General features: G+C 40.7%; 1 protein-coding gene across 1 annotated transcript in view; it reads left to right on the top strand.

Annotated features, from left to right (window-relative positions):
• The window catches only part of DCAF6 (DDB1 and CUL4 associated factor 6), a 208,676-nt gene that overhangs the window by 168,298 nt on the left and 17,897 nt on the right, over positions 1-22,481 (top strand). The window contains exons 19-20 of the mRNA XM_075063452.1: positions 4,553-4,594; positions 17,413-17,551. Coding sequence (XP_074919553.1) covers positions 4,553-4,594; positions 17,413-17,551 — 181 coding nt within the window. The remainder of the gene's footprint in view (positions 1-4,552; positions 4,595-17,412; positions 17,552-22,481) is intronic.

Raw genomic sequence — 22,481 nt, 5'->3', positions numbered from 1 at the left:
GCGGCGCCACTCTAGGGGGCGACCTGCCGGCCCGCTTGAGTTGCTAGGGTAAAAGTTTCCAACGAACGTGTACGCGCGGCGCGTACATCTACTGGAATGGATATGAGCAACACATCTCGAAGAACAAGAGTTACAAGGTAAGTAACCATGTTTTTTTCTCTCTGGTTTCAGGATTTTAGAATGCCTTTTGAACGATTGGTGGATAAGTGGCAAGGGTTTGTGTGTGAAGGGAAAATCGTGATTTTCCAGTTAAAGGCCACACTGGAAGACTTGGAAGCTGACTGTGAATCCTCTTCAGTACTTCTTATTCAGACAGAACTCCTTTTGTAATCAGTGAGAGTTTGTCTGAGTGAGTACTGAATTCAACTTCTTGTAATTTTAATATATTGCCACATATGATCCTTGATTTACAAAATTATGTCAGTACTATACCAGTGGCTAAACCCTTTCCCTCATGGTCATAATAACAAATCCACCATGCCCAACTCCTCTTTACTTCTTTCTCAGGGCCAAGTCCCTCAATATCTGCAAATTACATGTATTCAGACTGTACATTCAAATGTGTGCATATTGTGGTACCTGGTCTTGAGAAGAGATGAGGTTCAGAGGGTATCTGCAGCTAGGAGGAGGAATCTGGAGTATATTACTTTGGGAAAAGGATGAGATGAGTGTTCATGAGCTTGTCAGTGGAGTGGGATTTGGGAGGATTTCCATAGATAAGAGAGTTTTAGGATTATTAGATCTCAAATTTAAATACGTTCTCTAGGCTACATGTCTCAGTGTGATAGCTATCAGAGAGTTTCAGGTATTCAGGACATTCCACTACTTGGGGGAAAAAACCACAAAATTTTGGTCTTTGCCTTAGCAGACTGAAACATAAGCCTGCATTTTAATACCTTAAAGAAGTCTTAGGCCAGTCTATGCTACCACTTCAGTATAACGTACGTTGCTCAGGGGTTTGAATAAGCCATTTCCCAAGTGACAGGTGATTGTAACTTATAAGCGCTGGTGTGAACAGTACTATGTTGGCAGGACATAGCTACCGTCTCTTGCGGAGGTAGATTTATTATGCCAACAGGAGAGCTCTTTTTCATCGGCATAGAGCGTCTTCAGCTGCACCGATGTATCGCTTCTAGAGTAGACTAGTCCATAGAAGCCTAAAGCATTATCATGTAACTCTTTCATGTAAATATGATCAAATCAGAGGTGATGCTTATATGCACCTATCCTTCAAGACTCTCTTCATACTATTCAACAAAACATTATACTAAATGTAGAACTACTTTTGTATATCTTGCATCAGGACCTTACGGGTACATCCACACAGCAGATGGGAGGTGGAATTCTCACTTGGGTAGCGTACAAATGCTAGCTCTGCTCGAGCTAGCACCTAAAAATAGTGTGATCATGGCTGCTTGAGCTGGCTGCCCAAGTCTGTACCGAAGGGGACTGGCAGGATTGTACTCAGGCCGCTAGCCCGAGCTGCCATCTGCCACCATGGTCATGGTGCTGTTTGTTGGCACACTAGCTCAAGCAGAACTAGCTCTTGAAAATATATTTGTCTACCTGAGCTGGAATCACACTTCCCAGCTCCTGTTTAGCGATACCCTTAAAGATAATTTACTTTACCATTATCTGAGGGGTAGCCGTGTTAGTCTGTATCTACAAAAACAACAAGGAGTCCAGTGGCACCTTTAAAGACTAAACCTTTAAAATCTTCAAAGACTAAATCTTTAAGGTGCCACCGAACTCCTCATTGTTTTTCCATTATCTGTTTGGCCAAGTCAGCTTGATAAATTAGCATGCTTCACTGAGCATTGTATTCCCTAAAATTCATTCCATTATTGTTACCTATTTGATATTTAAAGTAACAGACTTTGATGGAGTATGGAAAAAGACCACAAATCAGCTTGTTGAGAGTCCAGAGACAGAAAAGAAAAGCACATGTTTACTTCCCCGGTTGGAAATTCTATTGCTGGACAGCTGTAATTCAATATATTTGGGCTGCAGAGAAACAGCCCCACGTGACAAAGCACTGATGCAGTACATTGCTCACCCTTTATTCTTTTCAATCTGATTTATGGTAAAGACATTTGGCTCCCTCAGGGATTTGATTACATGCTATAGTAGGGGGTACCTCTGCAAATACAGAAAAATATAATCAGGTACCTTGACAAAATGCCAAAATTCCCATTGACTTCCTGGGAATATCTGGTGTGTTTCCTCTAGGAAGAAGATGACACTAAGTTTCAAAAAGAGAATGCTAAAATCCTGTTGACTATTGGAGACCTTTTCCAGGGTAAAACATTACTGAACTTTGAACTGCTTGGAATAAAGTTTAATCTCTACAAGTTAAACACTTCCTAGACATTGGAGAAACTCCACAACTGGCAAAGAATGATCTGGAAGAAAAATTCATATTGCGACATAACCCAGATTAGTTTTTGTCTATAACATACAACTTTTCTGTTGAGGAATGCTGGAAAGGGTATACCTCAAATTCTCTGGAGTCACGATTTTACAGTTTCTCCTAAGGATAATCAGAGGCAGAAGCACTTGAATACCCCTTTGCAACCTCTTTGCAAGACTTAAAAAGTAAATATAGTACTTCATGCTGCATGAATTTTTTACTATTTTCCTTCAATTTTGAACAAAACGAATATAGATCTACACTTCAGATGTTCTAAATGTGAGTCAATATTTATCATTCATATGTTGTTTAAGGATCTCCCATTATGTGCACTCATTTAGATGCCTAATCCAACTTTTAATGTGTTTCAAACTGGGAACTGGCTCTATTTAACCCACTGTTATGTGTTCTGGGAATCTATCCACAGGACCAACTCTCTCTAGTGCCTGACTTAAGGAACACAGTGTCTGCAGGGAAAAAGCTTATCCTAAATGTAACAGTATCAGTAAACCTATGCTATAGATATGAAAACATGAAATCTGAGTGTACTTTATTGTTCCTCAGACAACACCACCAAAGAGAGCTTCTATCAGATATATAATAACATCCCGGTCTTCAAGTCAATTAACCAGGATTTACATTTAGTGAACATAACTTAGGTGTTTTTGGAGTTTAAAGTAGCAGTCAATCTGTTGCCTGGTATTAGTATGATTTAGTATTTAAACTTGTAATGAAGATTAAATAGATGTTAAATAGAAGATTTTCCCCCCCCCCAGAATTTAATTGCTATGTCAATTTGTCAAAAAGGCAAAACTAAAAAAAAAGTAAACCTATAATTTAATATTTTCATTTTACTTGTTTTCTGACATAGTGTTCCTTACATTGATTCCTATGTAACTATTCCTCTATTTACCTTGAATTCAGTAGAAATATATCTTTTAAAAAGCTGTTGGAGTTATTCGAACATAGAAAAAGTCCACAGCAATGGTTTTAAAGTCCAAAACAAGTATTTTTGCAGGTTTATGTAATTGTAACAACTTCAGAGAGTGTGGGCAGTTTCACATTTTGGGCATGAGCCATTATCACCCAGAACTGAAAATGGGAGACTTAGGATGGAATGGCCATCTCCTTCTTTTGCTTTAGCATCTTGACTACTATAGTATAACGTTACCTTAGGAAATAATGAAGCCTGTATTGATTAAAAGAAGTGAAATGCTTGGCTCTTGAAATCTTGTATAGTGGTTGGTCTAGTTAGCTAATCTAATATGACATTTTTAACACACCCATGGACAATTGTCTGATAGAATTTCCTAGGGTATATTTAAAGAATAAGGATGAAAATAAATTTCATATTGTGAAACTATTTGGCTAGATGCTGCTGGAACATTGTCATTTACCCTATAAGGTCTGCAGAAGGGAGTTATCTCCTGTGCTTCTCGGGGAGTCCATGGGGAGAAGAGTCCCTTCTCTTGCATGCCAAAGCAACTAAATATCTTCTAACTTAGATGTGCACAAACTTCTCAAAGCTCAGCAAAATTAGTCATGTATGCACAGACAGCATGGCTTTCCTTAGCTGTGAACTCTGTGGGCTTACTGAGAAAATACTATGCAAAGTGTTCTGCAAGTGCACACAATTGAATTATGACCAGTCAAAAATCATGTCAGATCAAAATCAGTTTTCACCTGAATAGTCCAAGGCACTTTTCAGTGAGGGCTATTTCTATATTCAAATAGCTGAACTGGTTTGGTTCAAACTTTCTGATAAAAAGTCACCTCTGAGCAGAGACTAAGCCTGGAAAATCAGTCCAATTAGTGGAAAATTTGAATTCACAAGGGACTCAAAATAGAGAATTTAAAAAGGAAATGCTGATGTAATGTGCTGCCACACCTGCTACAATTCAATTGATGAGTAATTACTGTATTTTATAAAACCTGGGCTGTGTACTAATAAAAATATGCAAAAGCTGCGGGGGGGCGGGGGGGGAAGGGTTGATTGAAATGAAAATGTTTTTCATGTATTAACCCTTATGGAAAAAGTAGAATCTTTGAAATAATTGGAACACATTCTGTAATAGACTCTAATCTTTAAAAACTTGGTACACAGGCTTTTTGAATGACTTTAACTATTGTTCCCTTCACTAGATTTAATATCAGAGGAACAGCAATAGGTGATAGAATAATGAGGTAATTCAGTATCTTCCTCCCTCTCCCCCTTTTTCTTCCTTTTGTATGATGGATTTACCAGGTCTTTGTTTTCCACATCTAACCAGTTTTTCTGTTAGCTGTTACCACTTTTAGATTTGCCAGATTTTGAATGCTGGAAATTGTAGAGCAGATTGCTTGATGAGTTATATTTAACTGCATGCATTGCATGGAAACAGAGTGAGAAGAAATTGCTGTGTACAAATTTAACATCACGTTAATTTCTTTAGTGTATGCCATAAAAATAATCATAATGTAAAAAGTGTATACTCATGCAGAGCAAATACTTTTTTTTTTTTTTTTTTTAACTTCATTAGCTTTGGCACGTGTTGTATTTTGCATGTGCCAGCATTGATTTGGCTTGTGGTATATTGAAGAACACTTGATTCTGGAGCAAGATTAATTAGCACTATTTAGGAATACATTATTCAAAGGCCTGTTTTAATTTTTGGATGGCTCAGTTTATGGAATTGAGCATAATTTTTATAGCCAAGGCCGATAGTGCAGATTTAGGAAGAGACACACTGGGTTTGGAGGGATGTTTCTCCACCTCATAAAGTTAAAAAATGTAAAAGCACTTGAGATGGAATACTCCTTTCTCAGTGAAATACTCTAGTGTGTTAATTGTAGGAAGACTTAAGGGTTTTGACAGCTAAGTTTGGCAATAGGGTTTCAGGGGGAGAAGCAATTGTGTAAGTTAGTGCCAGATACAATAGATGGAGATTAAGTTAACAAATGGAAGGAATTAATTTAAAATGACAAAATGTTTTTATAGTTTCATGAATGACCAGTCACAGGATACACGTCTGAAGGGGTTAATTTATATGACTACCCTAGAAGGGTATCTGCATTTCTTATATTAAGGCTCCTGCATACAATCACACACAATGTGTAAGTAGGTCCAAAAATATGAATTTATAAAGGAAAATAGTGTGTCCCTGTCTTTCCTTTGCCTTTATATTTGAGTTTTAGCTACTATTCTCATGCAGTTGGCTAAAGGTTTGTATTCAAGAGCTTTTGTAATCTGTGGAAAGATGGATCCAAATTTCATGGTAAAATTCACTGTTCTTGGAGTTTTATAGCACCCCAGTGTTGCAGACTGCAAGTTCTGTGTCAGCTTGAAGTAAATGTACAGAATTAAACATGAAAATGAATAATGCAATCAGTGTGCAATTTTTATAGTATCTAATTAATTAATTGATGTATTGTCGTCTGAAAATTTCATCTTAATTGTGCTGTAGATTTTTATATTGCCATAACAGTCGAGTTTTTTTGGAACTGAGTTCGGGAGAGTTGAGAAATTGGGCACCTGAGAAGGCAGGGGATGTGAGTAGTTTGGGACTGAGAGATAACCGCATTATTTTTCTGCTGAAATGATCGACAGTGAAATAGTCAATGTTGGCACTTAAGGCAAGTCAGCACTACAAAATTAAGTTGACTTAAGTTATGTTGATGTACAGCAGAGGTGGGCAAACTACAGCCTGGGGACCACATCTATCCCTCCAGACCTTTTAATGCGGGCCTCAAACTCCCACTGGGGAACGGGGTTTGGAGCTTGCTCCGCTCCAGGCAGAGAGTGGAGTCGGGGGCTTGCCACACTCTGTGCAGCTCCTGGAAGTGGTGGCATGTCCCCCCTCCAGCTCCTATGCATAGGGGTAACCAGGGAGCTCTGCATGCTGCCCCTGCCCCAAGCACTGCCCCCCAGCTCCCATTGGCCAGGAACCACAGCCAATGGGAGCTACAAGGGCGGCACCTGCGGACAGGGCAGTGTGTAGAGCTGCCTAGCCACACCACCACGTAGGAACCAGAGTGGGGACATGCTGCTGCTTCTGGGACCTGCTTGAGGTAAGCACTGCCTGGAGCCTGAACTCCTCACCCCCTTCTGTGCCCCTAGCCCAGCCCTGATCCCCCTTGCACCCTCCTGTACCCCCAGAGCCCGCACTCCCAGCCAGAGTCCTCACCCCCTCCCACACCCCAACTCCCAATTTCATAGATTCATAGACTCTAGGACTGGAAGGGACCTCAAGAGGTCATCGAGTCCAGTCCCCTGCCCTCATGGCAGGACCAAATACTGTCTAGACCATCCCTGATAGACATTTATCTAACCTACTCTTAAATATCTCCAGAGATGGAGATTCCACACTCCCTTAGGCTATTTTTCCAGTGTTTACTACCCTGACAGTTCAGAACTTTTTTCCTATGTTCCAACCTTTAATCCCCTGCTTGCATTTAGCCCATTTGCTTCTTTTCTATCCTTAGAGGCTAAGGTGAACAGGTTTTCTCCCCCTCCTGTGACACCCTTTTAGATACCTTGAAAACTTGCTTATGTCCCCTCTCCGTCTTCTCTTTTTCCAACTAATAAACCCTTTTTCTTTCAGCCTTCCTTCATAGGTCATGTTCTCAAACCCCTTATCATTTCTTGTTGCTCTTCTTCTGGATCCTCTCAATTTCTCACCATTCTTCTTGAATTGCGGTGCCCAGAATGACACAGTATTCAGTTGAGGCTAACCAGCGTAGAGTTAGAGCGGGAAGATGCTTCTTTATGTCTTGTTACCACACCTGATTAATCATCCAGCATCACGTTCGTTTTTGCAACATGATCACACTGTTGACTCATATTTAGCTTGTGGTCCACTTATGACCCCTAGCTCTCATTCTGCATATCCTTCCTAGACAGTCTCTTCCCATTTGTATGTTGAACTGATTTTGTTCCTTCTAAGTGACTTTGCACTTTTATTGACATTCATCGGGTTTACCTCAGCCATTTTCTCCAATTTGTCCAGCTCTTTTGCATTTTGACCCTGTCCTCTAAGCAGTTGCAATGCCTCCAGTTTGTGTCATCCGCAAACTTAATTAAGCGTACTTTCTAATTGCTAAGTCTAAGTCGTTTGATGGAAGATAATTAACAGAGCCGGTCCAAAACAGGCCCTTTGGAACTCCACTTGTTTATAACCTTTCCAGCAGGCTTGGGAGCCATTAATACCCCTCTCTGGTACCGGTTATTCAGCCAGTCTTGCACCGCTTATAGTAGCCCCATCTAAATTGTTTTGGCCTGTTTATCAATAGAATGTCAATGCGAGACCGTATTCAATGCCTTTACTAAGAAGTCTAGGTATACCCACATCCACCGCTTCTCCATTATCACCAAGACTCGCTTATCCTATCAAAGAAGGTATCAGATTGGTTTCGACGTGATTTGTTCTTTACAAATCCATGCTGACTATTCCCTATCACCTTACCACGTTCCAAGTGTTTGCAGATGATTTCTTTAATTACTTGCTCCATTATCTTCCCTGGCACAGAAGTTAAACTAACTGGTCTGTAGTTTCCTGGGTTATTTTTATTTCCCTTTTTATAGATGGGCACTATATTTGCCCTTTTCCAGTCTTCTGGAATTTCTCCCGTCTCCCATGACTTTCCAAAGATAATAGCTAGAGTCTGATACCTCCTCTATTAACTCCTTGAGTATTCTAGCATGCATTTCATGAGCATTCATGGCCCGCCATACAATATCCATACCCAGATGTGGCCCTCAGGCCAAAAAGTTTTCCCACCCCTGTTGTACAGTCACTGCAGTAATTAAGTCAGTTTCGCATGTCCATACTATGCTCCTATTGGTGATGCGCCATATGTATCCTCACCAGGAGCACTTGCACCAATTTAACTGTCAGCGTGAGGCATTGACAGCTGGAGCCCTGCCACCTGGGGCTGACAGCAGGAACAGTCTGATGCAAGCAACACAGTGTCTATACAGATACTGCGTCGACCTAAATACATCAACTTAAGTGTTATGCCTCTTTTGGAGGTGGAGTTAAGTCACTAGTCAGCGACTTACATTAGTGGGACTGACATTTTAATGTGGACTCTTACAGAGTTAGATCAATGTAAGCTGCCTTAGGCCAACCTAACTCTGTAGCATAGACCAGCCCTTAATTATTTGTTAGGATTCAGAGTCAACATCCAGTTAAAATGATTGGGGCAGTTCACACATCAAAGCTGTCTTAACAAATAGGAATATGTCACTGCATTGGAAAGTTCATAATTGGAAGCTTTCCTTCACAACCAAAGAGGCTCTCTTAAAAACTATTTGAAACATAGAAAACATTTTTTTTTAAATAAAAACTTAGATTTCAGGGCAAAATTCTGAAGCACAATTCCCCAGCTACAAAATAACAGAATTCATGGAGCCTGCCTGCACCCGTGAAAGGGATGATCAAATACGTCTAGCTGGGTGTGATAGAGTTGAGAAGGAAGGTGTATTATGTTGTACAGATACATTCTATAAGCTGTAAATGGGGTAAATAAAACCACAAATGTACGGTTAGGGTGCTTAATTCTTAGGAAACAGGCCAATTTTAACATGTTCTGTGCTTTAACAATTAGCTGCTTTCTGAGTTAGATCTAATCTTACTGCTGAAAGGTTTGGTTGAAACTCTTGATAGAAACAATATGGCTTCTGGCAACTAGGTTAGAAATCTTGGTAGGATCTTCCAATCTAGCATGTCACTTGTTCTGTCTCACCCCTGCCACCAGGTATTCTCCTCTCCATCAGGCCAGAAGGCAGGAAGGTGCACATAGTAGATATTGCTGTGAAGGCCTAGGCCATTGAAGGAATTGGCCTTGAATCGGAAGCAGAGAAACAGCTTGAGGGTTGATGGGTAGGCTCCACATAGACTCTGGGATGGCAGTGCAATTATGCTGCAGCTTGAGGAGGTAGGAGAGTGTTATGCAGAGGGAGAGAAGGGTTTAATTCAAAAGAAGAGAGAAAGAGGAGGCAGGAACACTTCTTAGCAAGGAAAAAGAGAACAGAATATTTTGGCGCTTAGTTTAGTCTCTCAGGATAAATAAAGCTCACCAAGGTAAGAGTTGAGAATTTCATTGGCATGTAGGAAAGAGCTCTGTAAAGTGCACTTCCTTTTATAACATTAGTGAAGTAACTATGTCAATAGAATCAGCTTATGTCATATACAGCAGCAGCTTTCCAAGAGACTTCTACATTGAGTGTGTTTTTGATGGACACAGTTTTGGTCTGTTTTCCTTCTTTTAAAGCATGTCCAATAATCATTACTGCATCCTTTAATAATAAACTTCGCTCTTTTGAGATTTATGCCTTTCTACGTAACCAAAAGTTCTCAGTAATATGAATCAGAAGTGACAGCTGAACTCAGATCTGTGATCAAAAAAACTTTTAAGGAGCAGTATGTAAAATATTGCAGTGGACCAAGTGTATTAGTTACCCAATTATGCAAAATTCATTGTAGGAACATAAACACAAAATTTTCTGGATGGAAACCTTAGTATATTTTAGATGAAGACTCCACTTTTTTTTACTTATGGGAGAAAAATGAATGTTCTGTGGATTATTAGGTTTCACTTTTTCTTCCTCCACAGTTGTTTTTGTTTTTGAGTGTCCGTAGAATTTCTTCTGAGGCAGATGTTAGGGTTGGCTGTAGATAAACTGTATCATCCTCTTGAGTTCAGTTTTTTTCTTCAGATTTATTTAATGGAAAAATCGTAATGCTTTTATACTACAGTGATAAATACCTAGACAGGTCATTCATTCTTGGGCCTAATTAGAATAGTTAAACCCATATTTTGGGGTTTGGCAAGGACAGCATAATACAATCACTTTTGCTAATATTTTCAACTGGAGCGTGGTGCAGAATGAGTGCTTTCAAGTACATATATGTGATAAGGTTTGGGCACACAAGTTCTTTTGCAATTAATACAATGTTTTTATGTATATTGGTTGGGGATACAAAAAGAAAAAGCTGTGTGTTTCAATTATTGTGCTTCACTTATCTAGGGTAATAATACTTTGAACTTGACTAGCATCTTCCATTCAAGAATCTTTAAACACTTAATAAAAGATTATGTCCCTGTGAAATAGATTAGTATCACTACCCTTCAGATGCAGCAACTTAGTCACAGCAAAACAGTGGCAGAAATAATAGGATTCAGGTTTCTTGACTGCCCACGTTTTTTTAAACCACTGAACCTTTCGTCCTTATTGTCATAAACATTCAATTTTGAAATTGCAGCTTTTTTATGTGCAAGTACTCCAGGCGTTGAGTCTTTCACATAACCATACTCTATGAGTTGGTTGATGTGCAGTCAACTCTTTTTGATGATGTTGGCTGGTGTGTGATGTCATTAAAAATGCATGCTTGCTAAAGCATTAAAATCAGGCTGCATCTTCAGTTGTCTTAATCCATTATTACACTGGAGGATAACCAGTTCAGTGTCCATGTGTCTTATTCGTTGATATTTTCAGTTACATAATGGACATTTTTGTTTCCCCTTGATAGCATTTTACCTATCAAATTATTCATTTGCTTTCTAGACATACAGATTCTGTTTGTGACTGGAGCTACTTCAGGGAAAGGTGTGATGGCCACTCCATTCAAACCGTTCTTTTCAGTAGCAGTTCAATCTCAAAAAAATATTTTGGGGGCTTAAATTTCTGCTTCCAAATCTTTGTCTAAAAGTGAATTTTGTGGGAACTTTGTAGAAAGTATGAGCTGTTTTTGAATAACACAACTAGGAAAAAATTTCCTTTATGGCCATTTGTTTTCAAGATTCAAATTTGGCTCTGCTGGAGTTAGTCTAGGAAAAAAGTGCTATCCCTATCCAAGACTACTTGGATACTCCTGCTAAAATGATTAGAAATGAAATGTATAACAACAATACTTAAATTTTCATCAGATTTCAAAGGTAACGCACCATTGAGATGACTGAGGCACTACACACCTTCTTGAGTCCTGTTCCATATACGCAACACAAAGCTACTTTATGATGGGATGATATGTCAAGGTAGCACTCAACATGAATAGAACATTGGTTTTGTTTTTGTAATGTAGTTGAGACCACAGTGTCCCTGAATTATCCTAAAATAAAGGCCTTAGCACAGTATGGGGACATAGTCAAAACATAGTTCAGTCTCTCTGTGTACCAGATCAAATCATTGTGTAATTGCATTCTGCAGCATAACTTTCTGTATTGTGAACAGAACATTTTAAAGGTATTGTTGTCATCTGCAGTTTCAGTAAGACAGCATTACTTAGGGTTACATTCAGATTTTCTTCACAATCATAATGGCTAGAAATTTATTTCTAAAATACAATTAAATAATATATATTCGGCAGCAACTAGTGAGGTCACCAGAAAAGTGCTGTACCAGTGTATGTATCACAGATTACTTTCTGACTTCTCATTAGGGTTGCCAATTTTGGTTGGACGTCTTGCTGGAGGTTTCTTCACATAATATTTAATTAAAGATGAATCTTTAGTTCCTGGAGACTCCAGGGCAGTTCTGGAGGGTTGGCAGCAACCCTACTTCTCATGTTTGGTGAAGTGTGAGCAATTTTTTTTTAAAAATTGTTCAAACTTAGCAAAGATCAAAATCTGGAACATTAAAAAAATTGCACAGCATCTTACTTTCTCTGCTGGCTTTGTATATGTGTGAACCTACACCAAATTTTCAGATTGCTATCTAAATTTATATTTTTATATCATAGCTGTTACCATTGTATCGGAAATTAAAAATGCACAAAAGCTCAGAACGAAAATATGCTGCTCTTTTTGTACTTCCAGCACAGAGATGTGTAACTTTTAAATTAAAGCAAACAATCTGTACGCATAACAGCAATTCTGAGGGAGACTTTATCAAAAAGGTGTCTTTTCCCCATGCATCTGAAGCATCGTTGGGCTAGGGCCCAGTCTGGTCTTGTCTGGCAAGGAGTTCGGTAGCCAGGGTCTCACCATCAAGAATACTTTGTTCTCAAAGCCTGATAGCCAGAACCTCCCTGTGAAGGGCGTGTAGTTGTATTATGGTTACTCTCCAGATGACCCCATCTCAGAGATTGCTAAATTACAGTCCATTAGTGCCTTTTCACTTATAACCAGGATTTTAGATTCACCTCTGAAGTTAATCGGTGTTTGGAAAGCATCAGTGTGATTGATAACGTGTATCACAGTGGCTAGGTCCTCATTTGAGAGGCCTGAGTGAAGCATCCTGGGTGTGCCAAGATGCAAAGGTGATTCTTGCCCTGGTCAGATCTGGGTCAGTATATGGGTTTAATACTCGGTCCGCCTCTCCCTCAATGTGAAGAGAACAATGCATATGTGTGGTAACCAAGCAGAGATTTTCCTCAAGCACTCCGGTCAAAGCTCACTGGTTTGGATTAAAACATAAAATAAATTTATTAACTACAAAAGATAGATTTTAAGTAGGGCTGTCAATTGCAGTTAACTCACTCTATTAACTCAAAAAATTAATCACAATTAAAAAAATGAATTGCGATTAATCGCAGTTTTTATCGCACTGTTAATAGAATACCAATTGAAATTTATTAAATATTTTGGATGTTTTTCTACATTTTCAAATATATTGATTTCAATTACAATACAGAATACAAAGTGTACCATACTCACTTTATATTATTTTTATTACAAATATTTGCACTGTAAAAATAATAAACAAAAGAAATTGTATTTTTCACTTCACCTTATACAAGTACCATAATGCAATCTCTTTATCATGAAAGATTAACTTATAAATGGGGTTTTTCGTTACATAACTGCACTCAAAAATAAAACAATGGAAAACTTCGAGCCTACAAGTCCACTCAGTCCTACTTCTTGTTCAGCCAAACTCTAAGAGAAACAAGTTTGTTTACATTTACAGGAGATAATGCTGCCCATTTCTTATTTACATCATCAGTGAGAACAGGAGTTCGCATGGCAGTTTTGTAGGCAGCATTGCAATGTATTTACATGCCAGATGTGCTAAACATTCGTAAGCGCCTTCTTGCTTTGGCCACCATTCCAGAGGACATGCTCCCAAGCTGATAACACTCATTAAAACAAAATATGTTAATTTAAATTTGGGGGAGAATTCTATGTCTCCTGCTCCATTTTTTACCTGCATTTTGCCATATATTTCATGTTATAGCAGTCTTGGATGATGACCCAGCATGTTGTTTATTTTAAGAACACTTTTACTGCAGATTTGAAAAAACTCAATAGAGGTACTAATGTGAGATTTCTAAAGATAGCTACAGCACTTGACCCAAGATTTAAGAATCTGAAATGCCTTCCAAAATCTGAGAGAGACGGGGTGTGGAGCATGCTTTCAGAAGTCTTCAAAGAGCAACAACACTCCAATGCGGAAACTACACAACCCAAACCACCTTAAAAGAAAATCAATCTTCTGCTGGTGGCATCTGACTCATGATGATGAAAATGAACATGCATTGGTCTGCACTGCTTTGGATCGTTATCGAGCAGAACCCATCAGCATGGAAGCATGTCCTCTGAAATGATGGTTGAAGCAGGAAGGGACATATGAATCTTTAGCGCATCTAGCACATAAATATCTTGCAATGCCAGCTACAGCAGTGCCATGCGAACACCTGTTCTCGCTTTCAGGTGACGTTGTAAACAAGACGTGGGCAGCATTATCTCCTGCAAATGTAAAAAAACTTCTTTTGTCTGAATGATTGCCTGAACAAGAAGTAGGACTGAGTGGACTAGTAGGCTCTAGTCTAAAGTTTTACATTGTTTTATTTTTGAATGCAGTTATTTTTTGTACATAATTCTATATTTGTAAGGTAAACTTTCATGATAAAGAGATTGCATTACAGTACTTGTATTAAATGAATTGAGAGATACTATTTCTTGTATTTTTACAGTGCAAATATTTATAATAAAAATAAGTATAAAGTGAGCACTTTACATTTTATATTCTGTATTGTAAGTGAAATCAATATATCTGAAAATGGAAAATATCCAAAACTATCTATATAAATAGTATTCTCTTATTGTTTAACATTGTGATTAAATTTTTTAATCACGTGATTAATCATTATTTTTTTTAATCGCTTGACAGGACTAATTTTAAGTGATTATAAGGGATAGCAAACAGATTAAAGCAGATTACCTAGCATATAAACAATACACAAACTAATCTTAATATACTAGATAGAGTGAGAATCTGCTATTCTTATCCAGTGTAACTGATGATACTGGTAGACTTGTAGATTCTTAAGGCACAAGCTGCATTAGCTTTACAGGTTGGGTTTCTCAAATCTTCATACACAGGCTAGAAATCCATTTAGCTTTGGTCTAGCACTTCCCCCAGGTCAGTCTTTGTTCCTATAGTGTTTGCAGGAGTCTTCTTGTGTGGGGAGTGAAGAACCACAGATGATGTCACTCCCTGCCTTATATAGCTTTAGCATATGGCAGGAGCCCTTTGTTTCAAAACTTGGTTCCCAGATTGGTTTGTGGAAAAATAGACATCCCAAGATGGAGTCCAGAATCATGTGGCCTGGTCACATGTCCTTGTAGAGTCATAGCAGCTATTGCTTACAGGCTGTCTGGAGTATTCTCAGGAAAGCTTACCAGGTGGGAGATAAGCTTTTCCTAAGGCCCATTGTTTTCACTATGGCTCATTGCCCTGAATAGGCCCTTCCCAACCAGCTATCTAGACTGAAAGCATTTTGTCTAGTGGGCATTACCCAGGTGTAACTACATTTGAAGTACAGATACATAGTCAATATTTATAACTTCAGATACAAAAATGATACATGCATACAAATAGGAGAATCATATTCAGCAATCATAACTTTTCCAGTGATATCTCACATGACTTACCTTGTACAAAATCCATCATAATTATGCCATAACCATATTATCATAATATTACTGTGATGAGTATGGGGTGCAATGTCACATGATGCTTCTTGTTCATTTATCTGTGATAGCAAAGCTGATCTTATCAAATATGTATATGTACACAAATCACACGTGTGTATTTGTATAGACATATAGCTGGAGCACATAGCTCTAGTTATGGTTCCAGAAATATTTTGCATAAGCGTGCAATGCAGAACTCTCCATAGTTTCCCTTTCTGTATAGAAGATGACATGAGTAAAATGTTGTTAATCTCTTGGGAGTAATCCAAATATTCAATAAATATAAGAGCAGTGTTCTATATCTACAAATATCTGAAGGGTGTAAACACTAAAGAGTGGATAGAATTATTTAGCAATGGGGCAGGGGCACATAATAAGTAATGGGATACAACTATAAAAGCTTGGCTTCGAGGGAAAATCACCCAATAGCAAAATGTATTGTACTCCAGAGAAGTCTCCCCAGAAAAGTGGTGGAAGCCCCCATCTCCTGGGAATTTTTGAAACTATAGTAGACAAATCACTAGGAAATGTATCATCAAGAATAGTCCATTGTTAGATGGACTGAGTGACCCCATCAATTCTTTTCCATCTCTAACTTCTATCAAATGTGGTTAAAAATTTTTTTTTAACAACAATAAAAGACCAGTCTAACTGGTGATTGATTTTATTTTGCCTGGGGGGACCACAACACTTTTTTTTATAGTAGATTAAATTTTCTCTTATGCCCACTTAGCTTTACTGTCAGCTTCAGGATCCAATACTTCCTCCAGTGAAGTTTTCTCTCCATCTTTCTTCTATGACAAGACTGAGAAGGAAATCTATAGACTGAACTGGGAGAGGTGATGACTAATTGGGAGGGGCAGGAGAAGCTGTCTCTGGTTATGAAGCATGGAAGTAGCTCTAGAAGTGGGAAAGACAGCTACTTCCTTCTGCAACAGACTGAAGAGGTAGTGACTAAAATATGACACTTCATCATTTCCAGCCTGCTGGAAGTTACTAGTCTGATGGTGACTGTTTCCTTCCCTGTGGCCCTGTTGCCTGCCAAAAATTCCTGCCATGGCCCATTTCATCCATTACATTCCATCGGCGATCAGCACCTCCACCCACTCTCTACTGTGACTGCCATTCCACTTCAAACATCACACTCTGGTTCCATTCAGGACGTTGAGCAGGCTGGCAGCAGCCATATGGAGGAGAAAGTGAGTGCTGTGAGCAAATCATAGAGGTAAAAGTGTGGCCATAGCTGGAGCTGATGGGAAGCTACAAAGGTGTGGCCAGGAAACAGGAAGATGAACCAGGTGGAAGAACTCAAGCAACCAGCATTTCTATAGCATCACCAAAACTGTAGCTTCCTGGAGTCTAGCAGCCACAAAATAGGGTGTTTCACCTAGCTGCTTTATCTCCTGTCACTTTAGGAAGCCTTTTCCTGTGAGGCAGCTTCCTAGCACAATTGTTTTTTTCTAGCCCTTAGAACTAGCTCTTCTCTATTTCCCAGTCAGTCCTATTAAACATTTCCTATTGCTCAGTCTCATCATAGCAAAAACATTGACAAGAAACTGTCAGACAAAGGATCTTCACCCTAAAGTAAGAAATAATGAGAAATGAAGGTCTATTAAAATGTAATAAAGTCAAAAGAAAAAAAATTAAAGGTTAAACTAGGTGTTTAATAATAGCTAACCTTTATATTAACAAAAAAAATTATGTATTCACTCTTTAACACTTTTTTGCTAGCACAGGGGATGGGAGAAGTTCTACAGGATTTGGTAAATATTCTATTGCAAAGTAAAATTACATGTGAATTTTGCCTGCCTCTAGAGTTTGTGTGTTTTAAAGAGAATGAAGAAAATAACATGACCCTTGACATTTCACTGTGTTGCATGTTCTTCCTGTTTTAAAGCAATATGGTCACAATCTGTAACTTCAAACAATTGTAATCCTGTTGGTATCTGTGCCAAATGTGGGGAGAAGGGTTGCGTTTAAGTAGGCTGATTAAGCTGTTTGATAGTGCTTTGTAGTTGCCCCAGTACACTATTTCAAAAAGGTCTGTCTGTGAAGACTGTCTCTGTATAATGGTCTTTCAATGGTGTTCTGTTTGTAATTCCTAGACGATCAGCTGTTGCTCGCATTCAGGAACTCTTCAGAAGAAGAAAAGAAAGGAAAGAGATGGAAGAATTGGAAACCTTGAATATTAGACGACCTTTAATAAAGATGGTGTATAAAGGTCATCGGAACTCCAGGACAATGGTACAGAAATACTGCTTTAAGAACTGCAGAGTTGATATTTTAGGCTGAAATAATGTAGTTGTTACATTGTTATGCTTGCTAAAAAGAGATTGTATAATACATTTAAGATATTTTTAATTGAACATTAGATCTGTAACAATTCCGCTGTAAAGTATCAGAGGGGTAGCCGTGTTAGTCTGAATCTGTAAAAGCAGCAGAGAATCCTGTGGCACCTTATAGACTAGCAGACGTTTTGGAGCATGAGCTATCGTGGGTGAATACTGACGAAGTGGGTATTCACCCACGAAAGCTCATGCTCCAAAACGTCTACTAGTCTATAAGGTGCCACAGGACTCTCTGCTGCTTATTCCGCTGTAAGTGAATCCATGGCCTGTACACAGTTATCAGACATGTTCTTTTCACTGAGCAGTACCTGGTGTGGTGGCTCAAGCACTCTCTGCTGTTACATGTCATTGCATGCAGGTTTAAGAGGGTGAAGCCACCTCTGACCCCCTTCAGTTCCTTCTCACCACCAGTGACTGTTGTTGAAGCACTTTGAGTCTTGCTTGTAGCAAGTTCTTGCTTCGCTTCTTCTATATAGCCTCTTTTTTCTTAGAAGTTAGTAGTAAGTTAAGTGTACTATAGATAAATGTTAGGGTACGTCTACACTATGGGATTATTCTGATTTTACATAAACTGGTTTTGTAAAACAGATTGTATAAAGTCGAGTGCACGTGGCCACACTAGGCACATTAATTCAGCAGTGTGCTTCCATGGTCCGAGGCTAGCATCGATTTCTGGAGCGTTGCACTGTGGGTAGCTATCCCATAGTTCCTGCAGTCTCCCCTGCCCCTTGGAAATTCTCGGGTTGAGGTCCCAGTGCCTGATGGGCAAAAATCATTGTCACGGGGGGGTTCTGGGTACAGTCTCACCCCTTTGTGACGTTACTTGATATCGAACTGGGAGACATATAGAACATGGGTTGAACCAAGGTTCTGTAGGTGGCACCAAATCTTATGTAAAGGGGGTCATATGAAGGTGTCTAAGACCAGGTTACAGTACTGGTTATGAATTAATGCTGTCTGTATCATTTTGTAGTTGTAGTTATAAGTATTGGCTGTATACTGTCTGTATTATTTCAAATTGGTGCTGCAGTTCTGGGTCACACCCAGACAAGTTGGTGTTAGCTCTGCTTAGCCTGCTTGATGCCTATTAAGGACCATCAGCTACACAATTGACCTCATTGAGAGGAGGCAGATACGCCTTGTAACTCAGCAGAGTGTGCAGGAACTGGCCACATGTGACTCGCAGACTCCATTTTGCTGTAACTTTTCCACAGTATGGAACACAAAGGCTTGTTCTTTACACCTGGAAAAAGCCTATATAAGCTGATGCCTCATCTCCATTTTGTCTTCAATCCTGCTTCCTACCTCTGGAGGGACTTTGCTACAAGCTGAAGCTCTACACAAGGACTGATGACCCATCCAGCGGGGGATGTTCTTTAGAGACTTAATTTGAACCTGCAGTTTACTCCATCACTGCTACAAGCCTGAACTAAGAACTTTGCCATTACTGTATGTAATTGATTCCATTTAACCAAATTCTAGCTCTCATCTCTATCTTTTTCCCTTTATGAATAAACTTTAGATTTTAGATTCTAAAGGATTCAGCAACAGCGTAATTTGTGGGTAAGATCTGATGTGTGTATTGACCTGAGTCTGGGCTTGGTCCTTTGGATCAAAAGAATCTTTTTCTTTTATTGGGGTGTTGGTTTTCATAACCATTCATCCCCAGGACGGGTGGCACTGGTGGTGATACTGGGAGACTGGAGTGTCTAAGGAAATTGCTTGTGTGACTTATGGTTAGCCAGTGGGATGAAACCAAAGTCATTTTTGTCTGGCTGGTTTGGTTTGCCTTAAAGGTGGAAAAACCTAGCCTTGGGCTGTGACTGCCCTGTTTGAGCAATTGGTCCTGAATTGGCACTTCAATTTGCAGGTCCCACCAGAAATGCATCGTCACCCCCTCCCTGAAAGCAGCAGACAACCGTTTTGCGCCTTTTTCCTGAGTGAACTGTGCAGAAGCCATACCATGGCAAGCATGGACCCTGCTCAGATCAATACCGCAATCGTGGACGTTGTAAACACCTTGCGCATTCTCGTGCAGTCTGTGCTGAAACCAGGACTGCAAAGCCAGGTGAGGACGAGGAGGCAGCTTACGGCAGCGCAACGAGAGTGATGAGGACATGGACACAGAATTCTCAAACCGCGGGCCCCTGCGCTTTGGAGATCCTGCTGGTAATGGGGCAGGTTCTAGCTATTGAATGCTGATTTTGGGCCCAGGAAGACAGCACAGACTGGTGAGACCACATAGTTTTGCAGATGTGGGACGATTCGCAGTGGCTGCAAAACTTTCGCATGCGTAAGGGCACTTTCATGGAACTTTGTGACTTGCTTTCCCCTGCCCTGAAATGCCAGAATACCAAGATGAGAGCAGCCCTCACAGTTGAGAAGCGAGTGGCAATAGCCCTCTGGAAGCTTGCAACACCAGACAGCTACCGGTCAGTCGGGAATCAATTTGGAGTGGGAAAATCTACTGTGGGGGCTGCTGTGATGCAAGTAGCCAAAGCAATCATTAAGCTGCTGCTACGAAAGGTTGTGACTCTGGGAAAACGTGCAGGTCATAGTGGATGGCTTTGCTGCAATGGGATTCCCTAACTGGGGGGGGCGATAGATGGAACCCATATCCCTATCTTGGCACCGGAGCACCAGGGCACCCAGTACATAAACCGCAAGGGGTACTTTTCAATGGTGCTGCAAGCACTGGTGGATCACAAGGGACGTTTCACCCAACATCCACGTGGGATGGCCAGGAAGGGTTCATGACGCTCGCGTCTTCAGGAACACTACTCTGTTTAAACGACTGCAGCAAGGGAATTACTTCCCAGACCAGAAAATAACAGTTGGGGATGTTGAAATGCCTGTAGTTATCCTGGGGGACCCAGCCTACCCCTTGATGCCATGGCTCATGAAGCCATACACAGGCAGCCTGGACAGTAGTCAGGAGCTGTTCAACTACAGGCTGAGCAAGTGCAGAATGGTGGTAGAATGTGCATTTGGCCGTTTAAAGGCGCGCTGGCGCACATTACTGACTCGCTCAGACCTCAGCCAAACCAATGTCCCCATTGTTATTGCTGCTTGCTGTGTGCTCCACAATCTCTGTGAGAGTAAGGGGGAGACCTTTATGGCGGGGGGGAGGCTGAGGCAAATCACCTGGCCGCTGATTACACGCAGCCAGACACCAGGGCGATTAAAAAGCACACCAGGAAGCGGTGCACATCAGAGAAGCTTTGAAAACGAGTTTCATCACGGGCCAGGGTACGGTGTGACTGTTGTGTTTGTGTTTCCCTTGATGACCCCCCCCTTGATTGACTCATTCCCTGTAAGCAACCCACCCTCCCCTTCGATTACAGCTTGCTTAAGGAAATAAAGTCACTATCGTTTAAAATCATGTATTCTTTATTAAAAAGTCATTATAAAAAGAGGAGAGAAACTGACAAGGTATCCCGGGTGTGGTTTGGGAGGAGGATAGGAGGGAAGGAAAAGGCCACTAAAAACATTTCAAAGTGTAATGACAGCCTTTTGGTTGGGCTATCCACGGGGGTGGAAGGGCGGGTGCACGAAGCCTTCCCCCGCGTTCTTACACGTCTGGGTGAGGAAGATATGGAACGTGGTGAGGGTGAGGGTGGTTACACAGGGCTGCAGTGGCACTCTGTGACCCCCGCTGCTCTTCCTGAAGCTCCACCAGACGTCGGAGATATCAGTTTGATCACGCAGCAGCCCCAGCGTTGCATCCCGCCACGCGCTGATCTTCCTGCCTACACCTTTGATCTTCCTGCGCCACCTCTCATCTGAGCGTCCTCCTATCCTCACGTTGGTCCTCCTGTCCTCACGTTCACTGGCATCTTTCCTGTAAATTTGATACCACGTCCTTCCACTCATTCAGATGAGCTCTTTCATTGCGGGTCACTTTCATGATTTCTGAGAACATTTCGTCTCGCGTCTTCTTTTTCCTTCTGCCTTATCTGAGATAGCCTTCGGGATGGAGTAGGGAGACTTGAAAAATGTGCAGCTGCATGAAGGAGGGAAAAAGGGAGAGAAGTATTTAAAAAGATACATTTTACAGAACAATGTTATACTCTTTCACAGTGAACAACACTATTTCACCTTACATAGCACATGTGATTTCACTACAAGGTCGCATTTTGCATCTTAATATTGAGTGCCTGCGGCTCTGGTGTTACAGATCTCACAGACGCAGGCCCAGGCATCAGAATTCAGCTTGCATGCGGCCATGGTAGCCATTGTCTTTCGGCTTCTGCAGCCTTCATATACAGTGCCCTCCTTTCCCAAATACCAAGCAAATCCCGTTCAGTGCTGCTTCTTTCCTGTTAACATGCAGCAGCAGAAGCCACCCCCCGCGCCATCCAATTCTCTGGGATGATCGCTTACCCCTCCCCCCACCGCATGGCTGGTATCATGGAAGATCACTGCTAATCACCCCCTTTCTCCCCCCCACCGCGTGGCTGGTAGCAGGGAAGATCCCTGCTAGCCAAATGCAAAAAAGCTCAGCGCCTATTCCCCCCCTCTCCCCCGCTTGGCTACTGCAAGGAAGGATTTCTTTTAGCAACAGGCAAACAGCCCAGTAGGAATGGCCATCTCTGTCCCCTTACTTAATTCCTGAATTTCAACCAGGTTACCATGAACGATATCACTCTCCTGAGGATAACACAGCGAGATAAAGAACGGATGTTTCTTGAATGCCAGCAATCACCGGGACCATACGCAGCTAGGCTTTGTCATGCAATGATACCAGATTACTTGCTACATGCATGGCGTGGTCAAGTGTCCTACCATGGTGGATGGAATAAGGCTGCCCTGCCAGAAACCTTCTG

The sequence above is a fragment of the Chelonoidis abingdonii genome, chromosome 1, assembly GCF_003597395.2.
Source record: "Chelonoidis abingdonii isolate Lonesome George chromosome 1, CheloAbing_2.0, whole genome shotgun sequence".
Classification (NCBI taxonomy): Eukaryota; Metazoa; Chordata; order Testudines; family Testudinidae; genus Chelonoidis; species Chelonoidis abingdonii.
This window is presented reverse-complemented; position numbering and strand designations above follow the sequence as displayed.